Source organism: Olea europaea, chromosome 13 (assembly GCF_002742605.1).
Source record: "Olea europaea var. sylvestris chromosome 13, O_europaea_v1, whole genome shotgun sequence".
NCBI classification, from domain to species: domain Eukaryota; kingdom Viridiplantae; phylum Streptophyta; class Magnoliopsida; order Lamiales; family Oleaceae; genus Olea; species Olea europaea.
In genome coordinates this window covers 10,217,084-10,244,635 of record NC_036249.1, presented here as the reverse complement: position 1 = coordinate 10,244,635, position 27,552 = coordinate 10,217,084, and the positions used below count along the sequence as shown (strand labels likewise).

The following is a 27,552-nucleotide window of genomic DNA, read 5'->3' as shown; positions in this document are numbered from 1 at the left end:
CTTCACTTTCATATACATTGATTTAATTTTACTACGTAAACATTGATTTCATTCAAACCGTAAAATCATTACAAATTTTGAGAGAACCATCACCTTTTGGACTTTTGGATTAATTTCCATCTCCCTGTGGATACGACACTTCAAAGCTGTACTATAATTACCGCGTTATACTTTGGGCGTAATCATGATCATCTTGTCAAAAGTAAACCCAAATAGGATGTTAATGAAGCTACCATTGTCGACTAGCATTCGTTTGAGCCCATTCCAGACCACTATGACCCTTACCACAAGCGCATCGCAGTGGGGGTGGGGGTAGTGAACTCCCTCAGAGTCTTTTTGGGTGAAGACGATGGGTGGTGCTTGATTTCTTCGGGAGGCGCTGCCCATAAAGTAGATGGTCAACGGGGGGTGTTTGGCCTTTTGGGCTTAGTTCCTTTTCGCATTTCGTGTTTAAATCACTCCCAATGCAATTTGAATGCCAATGTTTAAATCACTCCCAATGCAAATTAAAAAAAATTAGATTTTTTACTTTATTTTCCCAACATATAACTTTTAACAAAATTATATAAAAATTTGATTCTATTTGAGTACCCGTGGTCGTAAAAACAAATATTACGGATTCGAACCCTTTTTTCCCCCTTCGCATTATGCCCATTTCCATTATTTATATATATCAAGTCTTAATAATCCTAGTTTTCATTTTTCGCTTTTTCGAATAAACAAAATTGGGTATGAGTATTACAAGTTAAATTTACTGTCGAGTTGATGTTTTATTGACGAAAATTGGGTTCCAACTGTTGAGTAATTAGATATCCAATTCAAATCGAGGAAATTTTCCCCATAGAACATTTGAAGAGTGAAAAATGAAATTGAAAAAAATGAATCTTTTTAACTGATTTGGGTTTGTATTTAATATTTATGTTTCAGACTTCTCAAACAAACTCGAAAAAGTAGATATAATTTTTTAGAGTTTTGTGACAACTTAGAAGTACTATTCTTCTCAATTTTGCCTAGATGCATTTTAATTAAAGAACACTACAATCATTTTGCATGATTGGATTACTATACTTTGGATAGGAGACATACTAAATTGACAAGAAAATAAAAAAAAAAGAAATTCCTGTAGACCCTGAATTAGTACTTCTTCAGCTAAAATCAATAGGCTAGGTTTGAAATTTGATGAGGCAATGAATTTTATTTTTTATTTTTTTCCTCTCTCTCTCTCTCCAGAATACAATTAATCAACATGTTCACTAATCGTAGTCTTGCCCTATATCTGCATTTTTCCTAAAAGAAATATGGAGTTTTGCTTCTAGCAGTGGTTCTTCGATCATTGCTTTTAGAGGCGGGATTGCTTCGTTGCTGGGGTTTCCTTTTCACCAATTCGGTTTTGTCAGCCTTAGTCTAACATTTTGTTAGAAAAAAGTAATACAATATAAAGATGATCTAAATTAATACTAAAATTAAATATACCCATGTATGCAGCATGGCCATAATTCTATCAACAATATTTTCGCATCACCATTTTTAGCCTCTTATAAGCTCTATTTTTTAGTTCACTGAAACCCAGAAATATAGCAAAGGTAGGTTGAGTTGAAAAGGAAACAGGAAAGATGAAAGAGTACAAAGATTGTAAAATTAGGTTCACCAAACTCAGTTGTGGCAGTACCACGGCCATACCAACTTATATTTAGGGAAAATTGCAATAATAGTCCCTAACCTATTAACGTTGTGTCAAATCCATTTTCGTTTCTTTTGACAGCAACGTGTATATTTTAAAAATAAATGACTCATGCATTCAAGTTATTTGTCTTCTCATGTCTAAGTAGATCTTACATAGTCTACATGTTATGTAAATTGTGATGGACACTTTCACAAATCACAATCATAACCTTGATTGGAGATGGACAGCATTTTCATTGCATCGACTAGAAGGTCCATGCTAACAAAAGTTTATAATTACCATACTTTAAAAATACAACTTCTAAAATAACAAATTTGTAGATTTCTTTCAAAAATCAAGTCATAATTCATATTTATCTTTCATAAAAATCATTAATTATATATGCACGATTTTTTATTAAAATATTATGTTATTTAAATTAAGGGTTATTATTCTCTTTCATTTCCAAAACTAAAGGCAGAGCCCTAAGATTTTATAATGGAACCCCTTTCAAGTAACTAAAACATATATTAGAATAATATTCCAATAGTATTATTTCATTGCAATAATATGATATTTAAATTTTTTTTTATTTTATTTTTTACATACATGAACAAGAAAAATATAGATAAAACTCAAAAGCATCTCTCGAATTTCATTAAAATTCATGTTATCAACAAAGAACCATCCAAGCCACTAGCCTCTTCGTATAATTTCATATAAGCAAATCTTGAAAAAAATATATATATTAAGTGTAAAGCTCGAAATGTAACAATTATGTAAAAATATTTCTTTTCGCATTTTTAAAAGCAAACTCACTAATTGAACTTTCGTAATCAATTTTTTCTAGAAAGTCTTGTTCAAAAGATATCAAAACTAATCCATTCAATCGTTCTTGTAGCATGGTTGATCGCAAATAAGATTTTAATAATTTCAATTTTGAAAAACTCCTTCAGCAGATGCAGTAGTAACATGAATTGTCAATAATATTCTATAAACAATACATTTATTTCTTTTGGTAAAAATTTCGCAAAATTTTTAACTCTTGACATAAATCTTCGACATCAAGATTAAAAAAATTTACATGTCTTAAAACAATATCAAGATGATTACAACATGCTTTCAAATTAGCATCATCCAATGAGTTTAACTTGTCATAAGAAAATAGAAATTTAAATTTTTTCATGTGAATTGAATTAATCAAACCTTCATTCAAGTTATCCAATTGCTTGATATACTATATAAAAGAAATAATTGGCTCCGAAAGAATCTTCAGGTGATTGTGCATTGTCTATAGTAGCATTTTCATCAAAATGTTTCTTCCTATGAATTATACGTTTTACTTGAAATAAAGGATTATTTTCATTTCAATGGTAATTTCTTTAGCAATATTTATCGCATCATTGAATCTGGTTTTCCCATATTTTTTTGAAAAAAGAAGAAGAAGAAGCAATTAGCCCTTTCACATCCTCAATAGCAACGTCAATAAGCATATCATTAGATTTTCGACATAAAGGGTTGCCAAAGCATGAGCCCTGACACCTTACATCATTTTCATTTTCAATTTCAGCAACTTCAAGTAAAGCTTCTCTTAATTCAGGAGCTTGGAATCTAATTGCTTTAATAGCTTCAACATGACTTTCCTATCATGTAGCTGACAATGGCTTGACATTAGTTTTAAAACTATTTTTCAATATTTTTCCATCTCTTTGTAGATTATAAATACCTTGTATAGCACCAAAAAAATCTTTTGCTCTGACACAAGAGTTTGTCATATCACACAATGCTAAATTCAGACTATAACATCCACATGGTGTATAAAATGCTCTAAGATTTATGTCTAGCGGTTTTTTTTTTTGAACACCTTGGTGCTTACCGTTCATACTAGATCCATTATCAAATCCTTGTCATCATACATCATTAATGTCAACATTAAAAGCTATTAGAGTATTTTGTAATTATTCAAAAAGTCCTTGACCTGTTGTGTTGTTCACTTTTAAAAATTTAACAAAATATTCAAGTATTTTAATTGGATTACTAGATAAGTCTACGCATCTTAAGATCAAGAACATTTGTTCTTGGTGACTTGCATCTGGAGTACAATCAAGTATCACAAAAAAAAATTTTGCTTCTTTGATTTTTTAATAATTGTGCTTTGGATTTTAGAAGCTATCAACTCATTTTAAATTTTATGTGAAAGATAATGATATTGAATTTCATTACTTTCAAAATGCCTCATATGGTCCTTCATGATAGGATCCCACTTTGCAATTATTTCAATTAGTCCTAAGAAATTCCCTTTACTATCCTCAAGAGGTCTCTCGTTAGTACCACGAAAAACCAAACTATTTTTAGCTAGGTATTGCACGACATAAGTTATTCTTTGTAGTACTTCCTTCCAATTTGAATTTCTACATCAATTGTTTCATTTTTGTTCAATCTAGCACGTAAATCAATCCAAGTAGCCATGTTGTTGATATGCACACTACTCATTTCATGTTCTTTAAGCCTGACACTGAGATGTACCCAGTCACTAAATCCTTCATGTATTAACCTACTTTTTTGTAAATCTCTTTTAAATAACTTACAACAAAAACAAAAAACCCTATCAAGATCATTTGAATACACCTGTCGTGGCCTATCACATTTCTCACCATTTGATAAATAACAAGTGTAATGGCTTGAAGAGAAACATCTAGACAAATTATCTTTTGCACCCTTTTCAAGTGTCGGGTCTCTTGTAGGACTATTTATCACTGGCAAATCTCTATATTTTATATCAAGATTATTCCAAGTACTTGGATCATAGATATTGAAGGGAATGGACTTATTATGAATTAAACCATCTACATCTTCATTAGTACCATTTTCTTTTACAGATTTATCATCAACCTCTTCAATAGTAACGTTTTCCTTAGGAAATTCATCATCATCGTTATCATTTTTGTCATCATCAACATTGTCAGGTATATCATTTTCATTTTTATCATCAACATTGTCAAGCATATCATGTTCATTTTGTCTCTACTCCTCAACATCTTCATTTTTATCAGCTTCAAGAATTTGGTCCATATTTTTAGTTTCTTTAACAATAAATCTGTCAATAGCACCTTTTTGATACTCTATCAACTCTTCAATTTTTCTATTTTTGGTTTCTTTTCCAAATCCTGATTGTTGTTTTCTAGGATACATTTTAAACTTCCATTTGCCAACAACAATAAAAACTATAAAAGCATATAATGTTTAAAGGAGATTAAAAAAAAAAAAGAAGAAGAAGAAGAAGAAGATAGCACTTGGTTAAAGATTAAATCAGCAAAATCTTTATACACAATTAAAGCAATCTTGATTCTTCAATAACTTGTGTTTCACCAATCAAACGAAAAGAAAGTCAAAGGGCAATAAAAATTCAATAAATCAATTTCATTAGCAGATTTCACTTTATAATTAATTGATTTCACTTATTAAATTAGTAATTATAAATTATGAACAGCGAACCCATTTTGACAGATAATTGATATCAGTTAACAATAAATCTCTTCAAAGTTAATTGATTCCATTTATTAAATTAGTAATTATAAATTATGAACGATGAATCCATCTTCAAACCATTGAAAAAATATTAAAAAAGAATTTTATTTTTTTGAATATTCAGAGAAATTATTGAAGAAAAAATATGTTAAGGAAGTGTTCAACTTCTCTAGAGGAAAACTATGTCGTGCTGCCTCAATCCTCAGTTTCCACGTTCAGGCAAAACAAATTCATATTTTAACAAGTTCTTGCAAAGCGAATTCAAACAAGTGAAATCACGGAGCGAGATTGACAAAAAGATAATCACGAAAAGATAATAAGCAATTCAAATTTTCAGCAAGAGTAATGAAAAATATGAATCGTCAATCTTTGCTTAAGGAAAAGAGAGAATTTTTTAGAGCCAGATCAAATATTATTGAAGAAAAAGACGATTTCTCCAAAAAGACGGTTGGTTTTTCTCTTTTCTGTCTCAATTATCTTTGAAATAATTGGAAAAGACGATTGGTTTCTTTAATTCTTTTCTCCAGAAAGATGATTGAAAAAGGCGGTTGTTCAATTTTTCTTACTTATCTCAGTTCTTTAGGCAGCCTGATCTCTTTTCGACTTTTCCATTTTCCCTCACATAAATTAAGGTAGGAATACTATTTAAGAATATTATATTCAAGGATATTATAATTAATTAGTGACATTATTCTTAATTTTAATATCTTATGCATAATAATAAAAATTTTATAGTTTAAATATTTAATTATAAATAAATATACAATTATAACAAGAAATTTTTTGGTTCCCCTACAATTTTGAGGCACTGTGCGGCCGCTCAACTCGTGCACCCTCAGGCCGCCTCTGCTCATTAAATTTCCCTAAATTCACAATTTCTATCGGGCATTTCATCCAACACTTTCCTCGCATTCTCAAACATGCCGGATTGTCTATACAATTGACAAGTCTGATAGAGAAGTGAAAATATCATGTCTGAATTGCTTCTAGTGTTGAGGAATTCCTTCAATCCACTTGAAGCGTTTGGCAGAAGGCAGGTGGTGGACTATGGACTCATAAATGCCGTTATTGGTGTGGAGATGAGGTTGTCTCCATGAGGCAGAAGCTTGAAAAATAAGAAGATATTCTCTCACTCCATATTTTACGGTTGAAATCTATTAAAAATGATAATTATCCTTAAATTCCGGGATTCCTTACTAAACTATCAAACACATTATTTTGTACATAAATTTAACTGATGTTTGGATAAAATTTTTAATGACCTGATTAACGATAATACAATCTGTTTCTCTTAATTTTCTCCCAGCGAAAATGGCTTAGAGAAACATATGTTAATTGCAACCCAAATCTCCAATAGAATTATGATTCATTCAAATATCCAATGATGAAAAAATTATGTCCCGTTGATATAACCGAGGTTGTCAAGAAAGCAAAGGGGCCAGACTTAGAGCTCGAATTCAGTAAAATAACAATATTTTAATTCATTGATCAACATTAACGTACATCAGTAAATCATTATATCCATGGATGACAATGGGTCAGGTTTGGGACGGGGCACGAGGCAACGGCTTGTCTGGTTTTTTGCCCTTTTTTTTTTTTTTTAATACATTTTCAAAATTTCAAGTTATGCTATTATTAGAGAATAAAATACAAATTCAAAATGCACACGAATATTCCATAATTTCAGCCATTTCGTATAATGATAAATAATGCAAAAGACCATTACAACATCAATGCAGTTTTCGGCAGGTCACCTGTAATGACATTATAGGGGAGGGAGGAAAGAACACAAATTAAGCAAAAATATAGAAGATAGAGCCCTCTTTTCTGAAAGTACTTCCACAAGAAATGGGGAAACGAAAAGACGATATTTATGGGCTTCACAAACTATTCTAATGGAGTATAGAATGACTTCCTACTTTTTTCGTGCTGATGTTTTCTTTGCATTACAGCTTACCTATGACTCGGTATATTCCGATATTGTACTTCTCTCATATTCCATAACAGCTTCTGTGGGAGCTCTTGTTTTCAAAACCATTTCTTCATACTCGTCGCTAGCATTTGAAAGTGCTGTAATAGCCCCTCCTGCCCCTATGGAAGCTTCACCGTCGTGCATGATAATAGTTCTTATAACTATATTAAGGTCAAAGGTTTGGTTATACGAGAAATATCCAATGCATCCAGAGTAAATACCTCTTGAACAACTCTCCAGAGAATCCAGAATTTCCATTGATCTTAGCTTTGGTGCACCTGTCATTGACCCACCGGGAAATGCTGCTTTCACACAGTCGATTGCACTAATATCTGGTTGCTTTGTTCCACGTATCGTACTCACCATTGTGTGAACTGTAGCATAGGATTCAACTTCCATAAGATTAGGCACATGAACAGAGCCCGGCTCACAAACCCGCCCCAGGTCATTCCTCAGAAGGTCAACGATCATCAAATTTTCAGCTTGATCCTTTTCACTATTCATGAGACAATGAGAAAGCGTACATTATTGAAAATATAAAAACCTTGGTCAATAAAGAAAATGCGGCTCACACTGGTTACCTAAATGCAAGTATTGGTAAGCATGGGAAAGGGGGAAATTGAGGCCACTAAAAGGTGCTTGAGAAAGCAAGCAAACCTGTGGGATTTACATATATAAAATTATTAAATTAGTAATTATAAATTATGAACAGCGAACCCATTTTGACAGATAATTGATATCAGTTAACAATAAATCTCTTCAAAGTTAATTGATTCCATTTATTAAATTAGTAATTATAAATTATGAACAGCGAACCCATTTTGACAGATAATTGATATCAGTTAACAATAAATCTCTTCAAAGTTAATTGATTCCATTTATTAAATTAGTAATTATAAATTATGAACGATGAATCCATCTTCAAACCATTGAAAAAATATTAAAAAAGAATTTTATTTTTTTGAATATTCAGAGAAATTATTGAAGAAAAAATATGTTAAGGAAGTGTTCAACTTCTCTAGAGGAAAATTATGTCGTGCTGCCTCAATCCTCAGTTTCCACGTTCAGGCAAAACAAATTCATATTTTAACAAGTTCTTGCAAAGCGAATTCAAACAAGTGAAATCACGGAGCGAGATTGACAAAAAGATAATCACGAAAAGATAATAAGCAATTCAAATTTTCAGCAAGAGTAATGAAAAATATGAATCGTCAATCTTTGCTTAAGGAAAAGAGAGAATTTTTTAGAGCCAGATCAAATATTATTGAAGAAAAAGACGATTTCTCCAAAAAGACGGTTGGTTTTTCTCTTTTCTGTCTCAATTATCTTTGAAATAATTGGAAAAGACGATTGGTTTCTTTAATTCTTTTCTCCAGAAAGATGATTGAAAAAGGCGGTTGTTCAATTTTTCTTACTTATCTCAGTTCTTTAGGCAGCCTGATCTCTTTTCGACTTTTCCATTTTCCCTCACATAAATTAAGGTAGGAATACTATTTAAGAATATTATATTCAAGGATATTATAATTAATTAGTGACATTATTCTTAATTTTAATATCTTATGCATAATAATAAAAATTTTATAGTTTAAATATTTAATTATAAATAAATATACAATTATAACAAGAAATTTTTTGGTTCCCCTACAATTTTGAGGCACTGTGCGGCCGCTCAACTCGTGCACCCTCAGGCCGCCTCTGCTCATTAAATTTCCCTAAATTCACAATTTCTATCGGGCATTTCATCCAACACTTTCCTCGCATTCTCAAACATGCCGGATTGTCTATACAATTGACAAGTCTGATAGAGAAGTGAAAATATCATGTCTGAATTGCTTCTAGTGTTGAGGAATTCCTTCAATCCACTTGAAGCGTTTGGCAGAAGGCAGGTGGTGGACTATGGACTCATAAATGCCGTTATTGGTGTGGAGATGAGGTTGTCTCCATGAGGCAGAAGCTTGAAAAATAAGAAGATATTCTCTCACTCCATATTTTACGGTTGAAATCTATTAAAAATGATAATTATCCTTAAATTCCGGGATTCCTTACTAAACTATCAAACACATTATTTTGTACATAAATTTAACTGATGTTTGGATAAAATTTTTAATGACCTGATTAACGATAATACAATCTGTTTCTCTTAATTTTCTCCCAGCGAAAATGGCTTAGAGAAACATATGTTAATTGCAACCCAAATCTCCAATAGAATTATGATTCATTCAAATATCCAATGATGAAAAAATTATGTCCCGTTGATATAACCGAGGTTGTCAAGAAAGCAAAGGGGCCAGACTTAGAGCTCGAATTCAGTAAAATAACAATATTTTAATTCATTGATCAACATTAACGTACATCAGTAAATCATTATATCCATGGATGACAATGGGTCAGGTTTGGGACGGGGCACGAGGCAACGGCTTGTCTGGTTTTTTGCCCTTTTTTTTTTTTTTTTTAATACATTTTCAAAATTTCAAGTTATGCTATTATTAGAGAATAAAATACAAATTCAAAATGCACACGAATATTCCATAATTTCAGCCATTTCGTATAATGATAAATAATGCAAAAGACCATTACAACATCAATGCAGTTTTCGGCAGGTCACCTGTAATGACATTATAGGGGAGGGAGGAAAGAACACAAATTAAGCAAAAATATAGAAGATAGAGCCCTCTTTTCTGAAAGTACTTCCACAAGAAATGGGGAAACGAAAAGACGATATTTATGGGCTTCACAAACTATTCTAATGGAGTATAGAATGACTTCCTACTTTTTTCGTGCTGATGTTTTCTTTGCATTACAGCTTACCTATGACTCGGTATATTCCGATATTGTACTTCTCTCATATTCCATAACAGCTTCTGTGGGAGCTCTTGTTTTCAAAACCATTTCTTCATACTCGTCGCTAGCATTTGAAAGTGCTGTAATAGCCCCTCCTGCCCCTATGGAAGCTTCACCGTCGTGCATGATAATAGTTCTTATAACTATATTAAGGTCAAAGGTTTGGTTATACGAGAAATATCCAATGCATCCAGAGTAAATACCTCTTGAACAACTCTCCAGAGAATCCAGAATTTCCATTGATCTTAGCTTTGGTGCACCTGTCATTGACCCACCGGGAAATGCTGCTTTCACACAGTCGATTGCACTAATATCTGGTTGCTTTGTTCCACGTATCGTACTCACCATTGTGTGAACTGTAGCATAGGATTCAACTTCCATAAGATTAGGCACATGAACAGAGCCCGGCTCACAAACCCGCCCCAGGTCATTCCTCAGAAGGTCAACGATCATCAAATTTTCAGCTTGATCCTTTTCACTATTCATGAGACAATGAGAAAGCGTACATTATTGAAAATATAAAAACCTTGGTCAATAAAGAAAATGCGGCTCACACTGGTTACCTAAATGCAAGTATTGGTAAGCATGGGAAAGGGGGAAATTGAGGCCACTAAAAGGTGCTTGAGAAAGCAAGCAAACCTGTGGGATTTACATATATAAAATAGTTTCTATGTTATGTAAAAGACCAAGTTACAAACATAAACCTCGAAAAAATGGAGTAAATAAGGAAAGGCAAGGAGAATCTCAAGGCAATTTGAACCATGATCTTATATGGCACATACTTTGAAGATACTTCCTCCAGAAAAATAAGCAGAAAGATTACTTAGCCCTTGTTTGAGCCCCATTTTTGCCATGAAAATGCATTTTTGAATAGTTTAATGATGTGAAATGTGTGGTTAAAAAATAAGGAAAAATTTTAGATTTTCGTGTAATATTATTTTATTGAAGAATGTGTGGTTGAAATGATGTCAAAACACTGTTTAACAATGTATTTTTTCAAAAAAATGAGGCTCAAACGAGGGCTTATTTTCTTAATAAGCCATAGGTTTATATTACCTGTATTGCAGTTGTAGTTTGAGTAACTCATCTTCCTCTGGTGTTGATCCACGAGCTATGGTACCCTTGATAGGTTTGGCTTCCAAAATACCATTTCTATCCAATTTTAGGAACCTCTCAGGGGATGAGGAACAGATGCATAGATTTTCCCCTGAAAAATTAAGCCAGGCAGCGTATGGCGCTGGATTTTTTTCTCTAAGACTAAGATACAGTCCCAGGAAATCTATATCTCCTACTTCTCTTCTCATCTGAGTTGTAAGACACAACTCATAGCTTTCACCATCTTTAATAAATTTCTGGCACTTCCCAATATCTTCAATGTATTGCTCTCTAGATTTTTCAGTGGAAAACCCGGGCCTAAATGAGACATCTGTTGAAACGCGAGATGCCTCAGATATAGACTTCATAGTAGGATAAGTTTTAAAGTCGAGAAGCTTCTGCTCAATATCATCCAACCAAGAAGTGTCATTCTTGTTACCATCAACAATAGACAAGATATAGACATCACCATAGTGATGATCTATCACCACAAGGTTATCTGAAAAGAAAAGGCAAGCATCTGGGGTTCTCGATTTGTGACGATTAGAAGCAATGCCACACTCAACTTTAAGATCATACCTGCAATGAGATTCATTGTACGCATCATAAAAGACTAATATAAAGACATTTATGGTCATTACAGTATATAAGAACTAGAACATTCTTTGAGAGTTTGATCAAGGCAAAAGTTTGAGTTCTAAGATCCTTGCTTAAGAACAAGCCTTTCATTCAAGATTGGGAAAACAAAAAGCCGAACAGTTCTTTTACAATACAGCATAGCTCATATTTAAGGTCGTCAGACCTGAATAATTCAAGTCAGAGTTATTTGGTATAATGTCTTCCTAAGACATATTTAATGTTGCATCAATGAAAAGTTCCGATTTATTATTTCTCTTGGAAATCAAATTAAAGACCCTATCTCCAATAAAGATTGCTTCCAAGCCTGGAAGATGCATATTTAACTAACATAGCAGAAAACTTGAGTAGGAAGACTGTTTATAGAAGATAGAGTTGAAAACTAAATGTGCAGACTTAAATATAATTTAGTATCGGAATATCAGCTTGTGGAAAACTATTCCTATATGCTGGTATAAGTGTGCATAGAGTAAGATACTGCGTAAAATCTTGTGGATTTGGAAGGCTGGGAATATTTTTTTCCTAGTTCAAGTTTTCACATTTGAATATCTTATTTATGTCTAAAGATGTATTAACTACCTTAATTCTAATTAATTTTGTGTACAGAGCACAATTGTAGATATATGTAAATGTGGTTTCCATTATGCAACTGAATTCAAGAATATAACACAAAGATCAGCCACATACCCAATGTAACCAATATAACCTCCATAAAAATCAAAGGGCAATCCTTTGTAATCATTGGCATCATATTGAAATGACTGGAGCTCCTGATTCCAAGGTGAAATACAAAAAAGTAAGGTGTAATCCAATACATACAGTAAACCGCGGATCATAAGTTAAGCATATAGCACTAACATTAGGAAAGAGTATCTTATGGAGAAGAAAAAAAAACACAAGAATCATCAATGATATACCGGGTTGTGCTGATACAATGCTTCACTGCATCTGTAATTAATGCTACAAAAGTATTCTTAACAAAAATTGCCATTTTAAGACAAGAAAATTGCTAGAGGATAAATATAAGCCAACTGTAAGAAGATGAAAACATACAGCAATATTTCCAGAATCTGCACCCAATCAAATATAATAGTAGCCTTTGTTCATGTAAAAGTACTAAAAAGTAACCTTTTCATTTAGTCTATTCAAACATCAACTCAGTCACTCATTCACAACTACTACCCAATTTATTAATCAAACATTTCGTGGGAACCAATACTAGTTCTCCTAAAAAATTACTAATATTTTCACCCTGAAACTCCTGAAATACATTAAAAGATATTCTTTAAACATACTCAACCAAGTGAAACTTTTCCTCAAAGAACACAAAAACATCGATTTTTTTTTTTTTTTCTTCTTTTTCCCTTTTAAAGCATATTGATATATAAATATATATACTTCTAACATGCCCTAAAGAGTCAACAAGGGACTATGGCATGCTTTCGGTCAAGCTAATAATGATAAAACCTCATAATATGAGGCGCAGAAAAACAATGAGAGAAGCATATTTTTTTAGCAAGCATCAACAAATTAAATAAAAAACAAAAACAATATAATTATGAGGCTCTCACGAAGTACCTTATTCAAAAAATTAAAGAATCCATCTTCCAAAAATGTACTTCTGATAGAGCCCTTAGCATCTTCAATTAATAGATAGCCTCCTGCCTTCAACGTCATATTGCTAGAAGCGGTATCCACATGTTGAGATTCATGTCAGACCCATGAAACACAGTAAATCGAATCAAATTATGTGATCAATACTCTATTAAAAAAATTGACCAACTTCTAACCTTGGATTTTTCAATCTAAACGTCACTTGCTTCCAGAGAGAACCACCTTTTGCCCCCATGAATGAAAAGCGTGCCCTGCTCTAAAAATATGAGATGGTTTATCATCAGAAAATATAGAAAAGAGAAAACCTCAAGAACTTACAAAAACCAACAATGGATATTAGTTTAGACTATTTAACCAACAACAAACGAAAAAATGACAGTTGACTGATGGAACCAAGAATACAAGGAAACAGTTGTCAATTTCCCCAATCGAAATGAGCCTTAATAGCTAGTAATAGTAAGTAAAATTTGCAATTCAATGTAATTTATTTTTCAGTTAAAAACAAGCAGTTGACAGACACAACTGGTAGAAATTTACACTAAAAAGCCAATTGATATGGGGTTTCCAAAATGCATAATATTGTAGCTTAAGAATGAAAAACCTTAACTCAAACTGGAAGTCAAATCAAACTCTTGCAGAATATTTATGAAGTTCTACCAAAGTTACACTGAAGAATCAAATATTTCATGCCTGTGGGAGATTTTCTTCTTAAAGAAGAGAACCCCTAAATTGACAATTAATAACAGCACTTAAGGATATTGAAGTACTAAAATAATGAAATGAGTAAAAATTGTCACAGTTCGTGACTAATATTCAAAATTCTTAATTTTAGAATTGGAAGTGAAAGGTCTAACAAATACCAAGGAAATGAATTGGGTAGAGTGGACATTACAAGAAAAGGAAGAACAACAACAAGAAGAAAACCTTTTCCATTGAGGAACTATCTAGCCAAAAGGTGTTTTCCGACTTCTGATCTCCAAACAGCTTGCTGAAAATGTTCACCGCTCCACCAGCTTGGCTCACCAGGCCTTCGATTTTTCTCCATTTCAACCTCAAATTTTTTGTACCACTCCTAGAATGAGATGGATTTATTACGTTACTCATGCTAACATGATTTCTTTTGTCCAAGTCATTCACCACACGATCAGCTTGTGAAACATCTTGGAACATCCGCTGGACTTGGGGCACCTGCATGCATGCTAAGCAAAGTTTACTGCTCAGATTGAATGAAAGATTATGATTTAGAAAAAAAAATAAAAAAGAGGAAATATCACCTTTTAGCTACCTATGAGGCTAGATCTAAATATTGGATTTAAACATTTTCAAAGAGCCTGCAGCAAATTTGACATGCTAGGTTCACTTAATACCAGCACATATGGATCAAACCTGAAACTCATTGCAGATATGGATTCTCTGCAGCTACATATTGCTATATGATCCTCAATGATGTTACCATATATTGAACGGACCAATGAAAAAATAGATGAATGTACTTTACTTTTTTGAAGTAGATTACCATCAAAATGGAGCTTTCTCTCACTAACCAGTGATGATCTCAACCTAAACCAATGGTCCTTAGTGATGTCTGCAAAATTCTTGAATAACTTCTGCCCATGACAAGTTGCAATGCTCTCAGGATGGAACTGGAGGCAAAACCAAAGAGTAAAACTATAGCATAATAAAAAAATATACAGTAATTTAATTTACAAAAATAATAAGCAGCACACCTGCAATCCATAATGAGGTCTACTAGTGTGCATCAAGCCCATAAGAACTTTTCCACTCTGCATTTCCTTAAAATCAGAGAAATGCCATGGTGACCCATTGACTGATGTTTTGGACAAAGAGTCAGGCGAAATTTGCAGGCTATTCTGTGCGCTACAAACAACACGGGTGGTAATAGATCTATGGGGTACAAGATAAGGAAGTGTGCTGGCAGTGGAGGTCCATGCTATAGGTATGAGTTCCTTTGGAAGTGACTGTGGATCTATAACGAGGGAATGATATCGAACTACCTGCATCAAGCAGTACATATTGCAGCAAGTGGCAGAACAGAGTGAGTTCTAGTCTAGAATATATAAGAATCTTAAAAGAAGTCATTAAACAAGATTTCTTGCACACTTGTGTTCTGCCATACTGACCTTGAATCCTGAATTCTGTCCAGAAGGGATATCATGGAACAATCTACAACCATCGTGCTCAATGTCACTGAGAGTCAAAATAAAAAAATTAATAGCAATTGAAATAAGTGTGTGAACAACATACATGATAGATTGATCTTGCAGTTCAAATATTAATTTTATTCATGATGATACATTACAAAGTACTTAGCCTTTGCCTACAGTCCATTAATTTGCGTCATTCATGCACCAGTCTTTTCCCCAATAATTATTTGTGATAATATCAAATCAGAACAATATGTTAAGCTTGGCAGATGGAAATCTATATACAAAAATGCAAGCCCAGTTATTATAGCTTCTTATATGGTAAAAAAAAAAATACAAACAATAGGTTAATCACCTCAGGCGTCCATGAACAGCTTCGGGCGCACGTACAACTTGAGCACCATGGACATAACCTAAGGCCTGTAAATTTGAAGACAATGGAGTTACAAGAAACCATATTATTGACATATATGAATAGCATCCCAGAGTTCATTGTCAAAGTATTGAATGCAAGCAGACAAGCAAAAATGTGCATATGATAAACTTGCATAGAAAGAACATTTCAATAAGATAATGCAGGTGAAATTGCATTGATCCCCATCTGTCTTAACAGTTGCTATAATTTGTGCGTTCACTACATGAGTTAATGTATGTTGCTACTTTATGCTTTTAGGTAATGATGTATCAGTTTTTAGTCAGCTAAAGTCAAATTGAAATAATGGAGGATCTCTAGATTTTTAAACATGCTAAGAAATTACATTCAACATTAAAAATATAATATACATGCATTATTCTGGCTTAAATAGATAGGATGTAAAGGCTTTCTCTTGATAGGTATTGTGGAGTAGCAACTTTTTAGCAGGATGAGTAGGAATTGAGATCGAGTACATTCATGAAGGAAGAAGAAGAGGCATCTCCTAAGAGATTTAAGGTTCTCTCGTATTTTACCCAAGCAATGAATAACCTCATCAGGTCAAAGGAACAATCTTAATAGACTCAAACAATTTATTAATAAATCACGAGGCTGAAGGAAAAATCCACTCCTCTCTCCTGAGAAGTCCCAAGTTTATCTCAGCTGTTGAGTTGGCTCTTCTTCCTCATCTCACAACTGACTTCTTCAAAATAATTAATATGTTCCACTTTCCAACCCTCCATCCCAAAATCTAATGAGTGGTAATGACTGGCGAAAATTTCCTTCCAATGAGAAGATATCTAACCTTTCCCACTCTCCTCCATCTTATGTTGGATCCCTGCACCAACACAACCTTAAACAAAAGGGTTGTGGTATGCAATTCTGTACCAGTGAAGTTATAAGCATCATATTTAATGTAAATGGGAAGAAAGAGAGGACGAGCCCAAACGAGAAAATCAAACATGAACTTGACACAATCTTTAGAAGTGACCATATAAACTTTTCTTTGGTATCAATGAAAACAGCATATTTCATGCACATTTTGCTGAAACTGGGAACTTTCTCATCAGCATTAAGCACTAAGATTCCCCCAACAATCAATAACGCACTATTCTACCTCAACCGATAATTGACATTCGTTCAATTTCATATAGCGTAATTCTTCAAGAATTTCAGTAACAATATTGCTACTCTCAATGTTTGTAACTAGTAGTAAGCCATTGTAGTTTGACCACATCCATCAAACTGAAGGAAAACACTTTTTTAAGAAACATGAAACAAATTTCGAAATCAAGAAAAATCTCTCCATAACCATATTAAGGAAGTAAACAGACAACAGAAGATGATAATATGTTATTAACTTGATATCTCCAATATTTCTATTTTTTTTTTAAATAAAAGAGTTGATTCCCAATGTTGCACCAGAGCATACAACTTATTCCACAGAGCTTGAGTCTATTAATTGACTTCCTCGTTGAAAGATTGTTTTTATTGAAATGATTTGTTGACTTCTCGAAATATTCTCATTAATTTAGATACTCCCCTTGTCCTTCTTTGAAGGCCCTCATTTTAGCATTGGCAAGTCCAAGCATAATGTCCCCTTCTTTGAAAGTAGACATTGTCTCTCCACAAAATCCTTCCCTATAGTAAATTATGTGAAATACACAGATTCTTGGTCAATATATTTTTAGGGACAAAGCAGCAAATGCTCAAATTTTGAACTCTTGCCTAAACATCTGTGCCAATTCATTATATGGGGGCCTCAAATTATGAAAGAATGATTTGAAAATTCCTGCTAAAGGCAATGAGGTTACTTTCAAGGACAAGACAAAAAATGTATTTATGGGATAAGTTACACCCACATTCCGAGTGCCAATGAGCAAAGATTGCCCAATTTTCTTTTGTGTTATTCTATATAAAAGCTTACTAAATCGCATATGTTTAATCTTATTCACCCTACTCACATTATGAGATTGCTCATAGGGCAAGGGTAAAACACAAGGTTGTGGCCATAAACATGCAAGCAATGTTATATGTTTCATTGTAATTTGAGAACCAATTGCCAAAGAGCTGGGCATATTTTCTTATGTAGTTCTGATGTGATCTATGGAACGAAGGCAACGAATACATGTCCAGGTAAGGATCTGTTGATTGTTGAAGAAGGGCCAATGACTCGGTCGCGAACAAAGATGGCCAAAGAAGCGAAGGGATTGCTCGTTCAAGCAACAATGGATGAAACTCGAACTTGGCGAGCAAAAAAACAAGTTCCATGTTGGACTCAGGAGCTGAAACGAGTTGGTTCAACGTGATTCGGGCAAGGGATGAAAGAGTGGAGAATTATTACCATGCGACCCGATAGTCACAAAAACCATGCGGCCGCATTACACTAAATAGCAAAAACAGAGGCCATTTTCACTAAGCATATGAGACCGTATAGACTTACTCTATGCGACCGCATAGGGTAAAACTGTAACGCGAAAATTTCCAAATTTGCGAAATCTTTTATTTTTGTTAGAACTCTATTTTTATAGTACCTTTGTAATCTTTTAGACATTATTTCCGTTTAGACTAGGGTATGAGTTTCCTATATATAGGACTCATTATTCTACATTGTAAATTACATTCATTCATATTAATTGAGAAATTAATTTTGTGAGCATATTTTGCTTTCAATTTTTTTCCTTCATTGAACAAATTCCGAACTTATCAAGAATTACTTTCTTGTGGCGTTCAAACAATCCGGGTGATGTTTTCGAGTCTTGTATCAAGTGGTCAACAGATTGTTGGCATTTGTTGGTTACTTGGTTCAATATTCTTGAATCAAACTTAAAACTTTAATTTCTTGGCTTTCTGGGTTGTGATTCAATCTCGTGTGGGTTTCGTAACTTTAATTGTTACGTGATATCAGTTCGTATCAGAGCTTAAACTCCAAAAATCAAGGATATATCCCTTTCTTTTTTTGTTGAGTCTTTTGTTTTCTTTTCTCTTTGCGTTCGTTTTTTGGATCTTTAATCCATAAAGTTCCAAAAAAAATTTAAAAGTCGTTTGTTTGCTCATTTAGCATCCAAATCAATTTTTATTTTTTTCGCTAGTTTCATAATAGAATTTTTTAGCAAAAAAAAAATATATATATATTATTTCAAAAATTGCTAGCAACATACGAATTCATATTCTTTGATAGGGCTGGGTAAAACTCCCGAACCGAATTCGATTGAACCGAAACCGTACCGAATGGTTCTTCTTAAGTATCTGAGTCGAGAATCGACGAGTTCGGTTCGATTCTCGGTTCTAGAATAAGAACCAAAGAACTGAAAAAGAATAAGAACCGAATCTCCCTATTTTTTTAATTTATTTATTTTAAATAAGTCGAATTATTTTATTTTTTTCTAAACAAATTTGCTAACTAGTTAATTTAATTCAAACCTAAAAATATGATTTTACTATTTCTAATTTTCAGTACAAGCCCAATTTAATCAAATTGATCTAAGTTTTACCCAAATCTATTATTCTACCGTAGTGTTGTTCTACCGTTCTGCAAAAATTGAACTGAAGCTCGACAGCTCATCTCTTAATTATTGTAAGCTCGCTATCGTCATTTTTCTGTGATTTTAACAATCAAATCTATGAAGAATTCAGCAAAGAGAGACGCAAAGAACATATAAGATTGGACTACATTATTTTGTAAGAGCGATATCGAATATGCCATTAGTTGAATTAACAAAGCTTTGTAAATATTAAAAAAAATTAATTACAGTACAGAACCTGAGAACAGAATGCAATCGAACCGAACCGAACCCGAACAGTTCTATAGTCAAATTTGGACCCGACGATTTCACTTATTAAATACCCGAAAATTTTAGGTTCGGTTCGGCTCTAACGAAAATCGCATCAGACCATGCACACCCCTATTCTTTGAGTCTTGTCCAACCCAAAATTCAAGAACTACTTTTTTGAATTAATAATAGTTCCCATTCAAAATTGTCCAAATTCCTTTGTTTGTTTCTTTTCCTTCTTTCTCAAGTCTAAAAAATTGTAAATTCTCACTCACATCTTAGTTTGAATTCTTTAAGAATAAAACAAGGTATGTGGTTTGATTATTGATGGGGTAATTGTACTAATATTGTTAGTACTACACTTGTTGAGAAATTAGGATTGACTACAATAAAACATTCTAAGCCTTATAAATTGCAATGATTGGATGAATGCGGGGAGGTTAAGGTACGTAGAAAAGTTTTGGTGAATTTCTCGATTTGGAGGTATAGCAATGAAGTGATGTGTGACGTAATTCCAATGCATGATGGATACATTTTGTTGGGTAGGCCTTAGCAGTATGATAGGAAGGTAAACATGATGGATTCTAAAATATGTACAGCTTTACCAAGGATGGAAAATCTATTATTCTTTCGCCATTAATACCGGCACAAGTGTATGAAGATCAAATTAAATTGAAACGTGAGGAAGAAAAAAGAATGAGAACCACAAGAAAGAAAAGAAAAAAAAGTCTTCCAAGAGGAGAGAAAAGTTGAAAGTGAGTTTCTATGCAAAAAGGAATGAGATCGAGAGTACTTTGGTGAGGACTAACAAACCCTCCCCTATATGGATATTTCTTTATTACAGGAGTTCAAAGACTTGTTCCAGGAAGACTTAATTGATGGGATACCACCCATTGAATATCAAATTAATTCGACGCAAGTGGAGAATTTGATAGGTACTGAAGGAGGAGCATTAAACGATGACATGGTAAAGTATCAATACTCCATACATAGGTTGGATGATGGTCTAGCATGTAGGAATAGTATTTCATATGGAGCATTTACTGTTACAGATATTGATGAGTTTAAATCTTCAATGAGAATGATCAATCATTTGTTACATGCATTCATAAGCAATCATCTACTAGTTTATGATATTCTTGTATGTTGCAAAAACTTAATTTAGCAAGATAAACAATTGGGGTGCATTGTTGGTGATTTGAGGCATTAGAATTTATATTTCAATATTGAAATCCTTAACTATTTTGGTCCGAATTTGTGGAGTGTGTGGAAAACTAATTTAATATCCTCTAATACTTCTACTACACATTTTGATATGGTTTATGAATTAAATCCACTTTATTTGATTTAATTCCTTTAACTATTATTGTAAGTGGCATGGAAAGCAGGGGATTGAGTTGTATGCATCTCAAGGTAGCAAACGGAAAAGGAGTAAGTATACAGAACAGGTGATTAGGTTTGGATGCGTAGGCGACTCTGTAGCACTGACACGCTGCTGGCGACAACATATCGGTGTCCGACACATCGCAGACTCGTGTTGGAAGCAACACAGAAAAATAAATGGGAGAAAGAAGTGCAACCGGCGGAAGTCTGGCAGTCTGGGGAAGGAAGAAAAAAGAGAAGGATAGAAAAAAGAGAGAAAAGAGAAGAGGAAGAGACTGTTGGCCTGAAAAAATGCAATCGATGGTATTGACTTGTCTGGGCAAGGAAAGTAAACAGAGAAGGAAAAGAGAAAGAGGAGGAAGAGATTGCTGGAAATGAAAAAGTGGATTACTTCCAAAATTAAGATTTATTATAAGATAAGAAAAGATGTAATCTATACATTTTAAAAGAAATAGTAATTTACAAGAATAACAAGGCATAACTACTGATTTAAGTCAAAAACAATACATCTTCCGTATCCTACACAAGGCACCAGTAAGAATCATGCAAAACAAATGTACAAATATATATAGAGAATACCTGATGGCCAAGGCAAACACCTAAAATCGGGATATCGATACACTCGAGTAGCAGTCGTAGGCAAATTCCTGAAAATGGTAAATTAGTTATGGTCATACACTCATAATAAGTGATAACTATAATCAAGTAGAATTCAAATAGAAGCAAGTAACGAGTAACAAAACACTGAGTTTAGTCAAATCTTAATGGCAAAGAAGCAAAAATTCAGATGCAGATAAAACGTTAATAATGACAAGTATTATTTTCTCCTAGTGCTTTCCATGTTGAAAAAGAAGATAAAAGAACAGATGGATCCACCATCTTATGGCATTTTCTCACTTCAAAACAGCTATTAACCTGAGTTATAATATAGGTCCAGAAGAAAAGGCAAAGGCCAAGCTCAAGTGGTCAGAGCGAAGCTTTAACAGGTTGATGACCAGGGTTTGAGCCTCCTTTTGGGGGCGGGGTGAAAACCTTTGACCCCCCTTTAAAAAACACAAAAAATTAAACGTCCAGAAGACGGAGATGTAAAAATTCAGTGATTAAAAGGAATAAATATTCAATTACAGATTCTGTTCCGACAATAGGAGCATGTTCAGTAATGTTATCTTCAAACAAGGATAATGTATATGGTATAGCATTGTAAACTAACCTATATCAGCCGGGCATGTAGGAGAACCAGGCCCCGGAGATATGACAATATTGTCAAATGCCTTCTCTACATACAACTGAATAAAAATTTCTTCCCAGGACCACTCATCATTACGAATCACCACTGGAGGCACTGATAAAGTTACAATACAAAGAAAATGTCAGTAGTGGGTTATTCCACTCTTATCACCAAGAACCTACCTAGGAAACATATGTGAATTCCACTCTTATTACAGAGAACCTACCTAAGAAACAAATTCGAATTCATTTATTAAGGACATAATTCAGCAGATGATATAGAACTAGAAGTCAGGCCAAGCCCTGCTATTGATTAAATAAAATTACCTATTACTTCCAATGGACGAATTTCCATTCAACTTATGATGCCAAACTACATTTAAACCTAACAGCGCATAGAAGGTCGATAGGCAGTTTAGTCCAATTAAAGAAAGCATCAAAGAACAGTCGCATATTCCTAGAAGTTGAACTGTTGATACAAGAACATCGAATCCCTTGCATGCTATCAGGTTTCATAAACAAGTTCCGTAAAGATTACCGAAAGCATAGTGATGTAACACAACAGAAAAAACATGAGAATTCAGGAAGTTGGGATTGAAATTTCAATATCACAGAATATCACAAATCAAGGTCTAAATTATTCAATAAAATTCGTATGTAAACAACACTATCAAAAATGGAAACTTCCAAAATAATAAAAGTGAAAACCATTAATAATATTGTTCAAAGACAAAACTGAAATCTTGAAGCAGTGGTCATAGAGATTAAAAACTAATATTGGCCCAATTCACAACAAGCCCACCAAATGAATACCATTTCTGTAACGAAAATACACGGATTGACAACTGAAAACAGACTCCTTGACACTAACCCAGTAAAATATATGTCCTGAAATCTCTAGAACTTAAGCACTAGAACTGCTCACAAATGTTCTTAAGAGTTGACCTATATACACAGCTAATCTGCAGCCATACTGACACTCCCATTATATATTTTGTAATGCCACACATTATTATCCCATATTCTTCGTTATTATAAAAAACTTGTGAGTTTCTTTCTAATAGTCATGGAAACTGAATAGTCACAAAATAAGTGAAGTGGACACAAAAGAATCAGGTAACCAAAACATATATACACAAACACAAACAAATCAATATAATTGAATTATATTGTTATGCACAGCTGAGGCAGCAAAAAGTATAGGAATCCATATATACAGAAGAAAATTTCATCAACAACACCAAAATAACTACAAACTTGGGCGGGTAACATTACAACAAAAGCGAGAAAGAAAGAAAGAACGCTTACATCCGTTAATTATAGACAGCTCCTGGTATATATTGTACGTGTAGCTATCATAGTTATCAATCAACAATGTTCTAACGAACTCCAACTTCTTCGATCGATCATTTAGCTGTTTCTTCCCTCTATATGATCCCTCCAAAAGCCTGGGCACCAAATGGCTTGAAACCATGGCTTTTTTCACAATCCCATCGCACATATAAGTATTGTTTTTGTTGTTTGAATCACCGACTCTAGGGAAAGCATTAGGAGCTACTAAATTCAAGTTCTTCTTTTGGAAAATAATTCCACAACATGAAAATGAAATCTGTGAAAATGAACCTAGAATAAAACCCATTTCTATTTTGTCCCAATAACAGAGAAGTAACAATAAACAGGCTTTGTTCACAATTCAGAAAGCTCCCAATGTCCCTACACTACCCTGCAAAACAAAGTCCAAAAAATGGCAATTAAACATTTTATTTCACCGCACCTATCAAGGTTCCCAGTTCGCCAACAAAATTGAGTACAAAGATATAACAATATATGTAATATGAAGTGGGTTTTATGTAAGTTAAAATAATAGAAGCGTATAAGCAAGATCCCAGGATTTCTATTGAGGCCCTTGCAAAAATTTATTGATCTCCAAGATCTGAGAAGTTTATACCTTGGAGAGGAAACTGGAAATTCGTTTTTATGCGTTTTCCTCGATTCTGTTCTGTGGGTATATTTTTCCTCCTATTTCTTTCTCTCTTTAGTCTTTTCTTAGGATGCGGTGGCTTGTGCAGCAACCCCTTTTTTGAAGAGAGAGGCAGCGGGTATTTATGTGTAAATTAGTTATTACCAGAATAAGGGGGGAGTCGTCAAAAAATTGTTCAAAATTACAAAACTCATGGCCAAGTGGCTAGGAATGGAAAAAAAATTCGTTCAACTCGATATTCGTGGGGTCCCGTATCGAATGGGGTGAGGATTATTCGCCTAACCGAGTAAATGGAATGGGTACAGAGCGAGAGTCATTGTCCTGAAGTGAGTATGGGACGGATACGAAAAACATAGTCTCCGTCCCGCTTAAAGTTGATTTCAAATTTAAGTTTTTATCAAACGAAATAATAGATTTATCATCATTTTTAAAAAGAATATAAGTTGTTTTTAACTAATTAGTGAAAATTAATAATATTTACTAACTAAGGACATAAAAAAATAAAAAGAAAAAATAAATGGGGCGATAAATGGGGTCGGGGACTTGTCCCGCCCCACCCCGATCCGATCCTGCATTGAACCCGCCCGGTCTTGCTTTAATTGGGTGTGAGTATGAGTATGAGGCAAGATAACAAAAATACTCGATGAGACAGGGTGAGAATGGCCAACCTGTTCCATACCAGCCCTGTTACCATCCCTACAAGTGGCCAACACATTTTTTTAACTGTGCCCACGCCGCCTAGGGTGGGCACCATAATCACGTAAGTTGGTTCGATTTGGATGGTTAATAACCACGAAAATAAATTATTTTTTATTAGTTCAGCCATCAAAATTGGAAAAAAAAAAATCAATGAAAACAAAAATAGAATACTAAGCCAATTTAACAAACAATATTCCAAATGAAAATACAAAAATAAGCCTAATTCCTAAATGCAAAATCTGAATTTAACAAACAATTTTCAAATATGTTTAATATTTGTGTAGTAGGGTATAGAGTCATTGGATTAGGTTAGTTGGACTTATCAGGACGATAATGGGTAAGAATTTTGGTCTAGACAGAATCATAGAAAGAACAATGAAAAGCCCAATTTCTCAATTAATTTTTTTTTAGCGGGTAATCGGTTCAGGATGAGGCGACGACGTAAATACCATAGACGTCCCGCCAAGAACTGGGGCATTAAAATCAAATATAATATCTATCCTATTGTGCATCAGTTCAATTTTTTTTTTTTTTTGCTCAATTCGATTCGGTTAACCGCGGTCTTCTATTTTGACAGTTAGAATTATCATCCCTAACGGCGTCCCTTTTCACACCAACCTTAACGATGACATTCAATTGGAAAACTTTGTGTAATCTTGATATTAAGAAATTTTGCATTTAGAAAACTATTAAATAACATAAATAACCTTGAAATTCATCTATGAATTGTGTGTACAAGAAATATTCCCATGTATGACAAGAACCAAATTTATTTGGAGAGTTGTAGAATGACACTGATGCTCCTCAATATAAATGTTTTGTTAGATCCTGATTTACACCTCTCGAGATAATTGTCCATACCATGCCCCGGACACAATTCCAAGCAAAAGTCTCAATTAATTTTCAAGCTAAATCCTCAATGTAACTCTGAAGGGCAATACCTCGAAAAGTTTCCAGGGCTAAGTGCTCTGGTGACCCCAAAGGTCAATACTTTGAGCACACTTCCAAGAAAAAGTGCAATACCTTGGAACTATACGCACAATATAATAAGTGGTTTATTTGTGAATTTTGAAAATTTTTAAGTCTTATGGAAAAAATTTCAATTTCTCAAGGACTAGAGTGAAAATTTTCGAAAAGTTCTAAGAACTATAAATTTAAGTCCTCATAACGTTACTAGAAGCTCAAATCCAATATTGGGCTCTAAATGAAATAATTTAAAAGTTTCAAGAATGATTTCCTAAACACCGGTGACATGACACATCATCTTATTCACTAATTAAATAATGTGTCATGTCACCGACACTTAACATAAGTTAAGCACCAGTGTTTAAGAGATCATTTCCATTAAAAGTTTAGGGATCTAAATTTATACTAGCAAGAACAATTGGTTATCTAAGAAATATTATAAGAGAGCCCACGATAATACTTAGAAATTATTATTTGCGATAAGTTGTGTATGGAATACTTCAACATTTTTTGCAAATAATAATAATTAGAAATTATTATTTGCGAAAGTCATGTTTTGAATGCTTTTGCAATTTCTAAAGCGTATAGGGGACAAACGGTAAGTATTAAGATATTGCTTGCTTGATGACTTTCCTAAGCCAATATAAAACTAAGGCTCGGTATTTTATCCAAGGGAAAAATTCATTTCTAAGGAGGTAAGTATATCCTTTTCAAAATTAAAAACAAAGGTTTAAAGTTTCAAAAATCAGATTTTTTTAATTTTATTTATAAATTAATTTATTAAATATATATTTTATTAATTAAATATATTGAGGTCACAATTTTTTGTCATAGTTATCTCATTAATTAGTCACAAATTAAATTTTAGTCACAACTTATTATTAGATCACAAATCGAAAATTTTATAGGTCACAAAAATATTTTCGATCATGAATCCAAAAAATTTATAGGTCACAGATTATTCATCGATTACGAATCCAAAAATTTTATAGGTCACGGATTACTCATCGGTCACAGAATCCAAAACTTTTTAGGTCACATTATTTTCATTGCAAATTATTGGATATATTGGTTTTGATTAATTTTTGGCTCACAACTTCATCAATTATGAGTCACAGTCATAATTTTCAGATCACATATCCAAATATTAGTGAATTTATTGGTCATGATTCAAATTTTAGTCACAACTTATTATTAGATCACAAATCGAAAATTTTATAGGTCACAAAAATATTTTCGATCATGAATCCAAAAATTTTATAGGTCACAGATTATTCATCGATTACGAATCCAAAAATTTTATAGGTCACGGATTACTCATCGGTCACAGAATCCAAAACTTTTTAGGTCACATTATTTTCATTGCAAATTATTGGATATATTGGTCTTGATTAATTTTTGGCTCACAACTTCATCAATTATGAGTCACAGTCATAATTTTCAGATCACATATCCAAATATTAGTGAATTTATTGGTCATGATTAATTCTTCGATCACAATTTTTTAGATTACCTATCCAATTGCGAGTCACAATTGAGAGTCACAGTCACGGTCAAAAATTTCAATTTCAAAATCTATTTTTACCAAATAATGGAG

General features: G+C 33.2%; 3 protein-coding genes across 4 annotated transcripts; all 3 read right to left on the bottom strand.

The window, feature by feature from the left end:
- Positions 1-4,039: 4,039 nt before the first annotated feature.
- LOC111408433 (zinc finger MYM-type protein 5-like) lies at positions 4,040-4,669 on the bottom strand. Its single transcript, XM_023038194.1, has one exon. It carries the CDS (start codon positions 4,667-4,669, stop codon positions 4,040-4,042), a length of 630 nt encoding a protein of 209 aa, XP_022893962.1.
- Positions 4,670-6,862: 2,193 nt separating this feature from the next.
- On the bottom strand, positions 6,863-7,688 carry LOC111407550 (aminodeoxychorismate synthase, chloroplastic-like). The gene has a single exon (XM_023037114.1). The coding sequence runs from the start codon at positions 7,665-7,667 to the stop codon at positions 7,149-7,151; it is 519 nt and encodes a 172-aa protein (XP_022892882.1). The 5' UTR covers positions 7,668-7,688; the 3' UTR covers positions 6,863-7,148.
- Positions 7,689-9,685: 1,997 nt separating this feature from the next.
- On the bottom strand, positions 9,686-24,409 carry LOC111407549 (aminodeoxychorismate synthase, chloroplastic). 2 transcript variants are annotated; one of them, XM_023037112.1, is made up of 14 exons: positions 24,258-24,409; positions 23,618-24,032; positions 22,293-22,424; positions 21,662-21,729; positions 15,870-15,934; positions 15,491-15,557; positions 15,077-15,364; positions 14,866-14,992; positions 14,274-14,548; positions 13,526-13,605; positions 13,314-13,416; positions 12,423-12,505; positions 11,061-11,678; positions 9,686-10,482 (listed from the first exon to the last, which is right to left on the bottom strand). In XM_023037112.1, the coding sequence occupies exons 2-14, from the start codon at positions 23,946-23,948 to the stop codon at positions 9,972-9,974; spliced, it is 2,748 nt and encodes a 915-aa protein (XP_022892880.1). In that variant the 5' UTR covers positions 23,949-24,032; positions 24,258-24,409; the 3' UTR covers positions 9,686-9,971. The 2 variants fall into 2 exon arrangements, with proteins under 2 accessions (XP_022892880.1, XP_022892881.1); XM_023037113.1 differs by having other exon boundaries at positions 14,274-14,537; positions 14,894-14,992.
- Between the last annotated feature and the right edge of the window lie 3,143 nt (positions 24,410-27,552).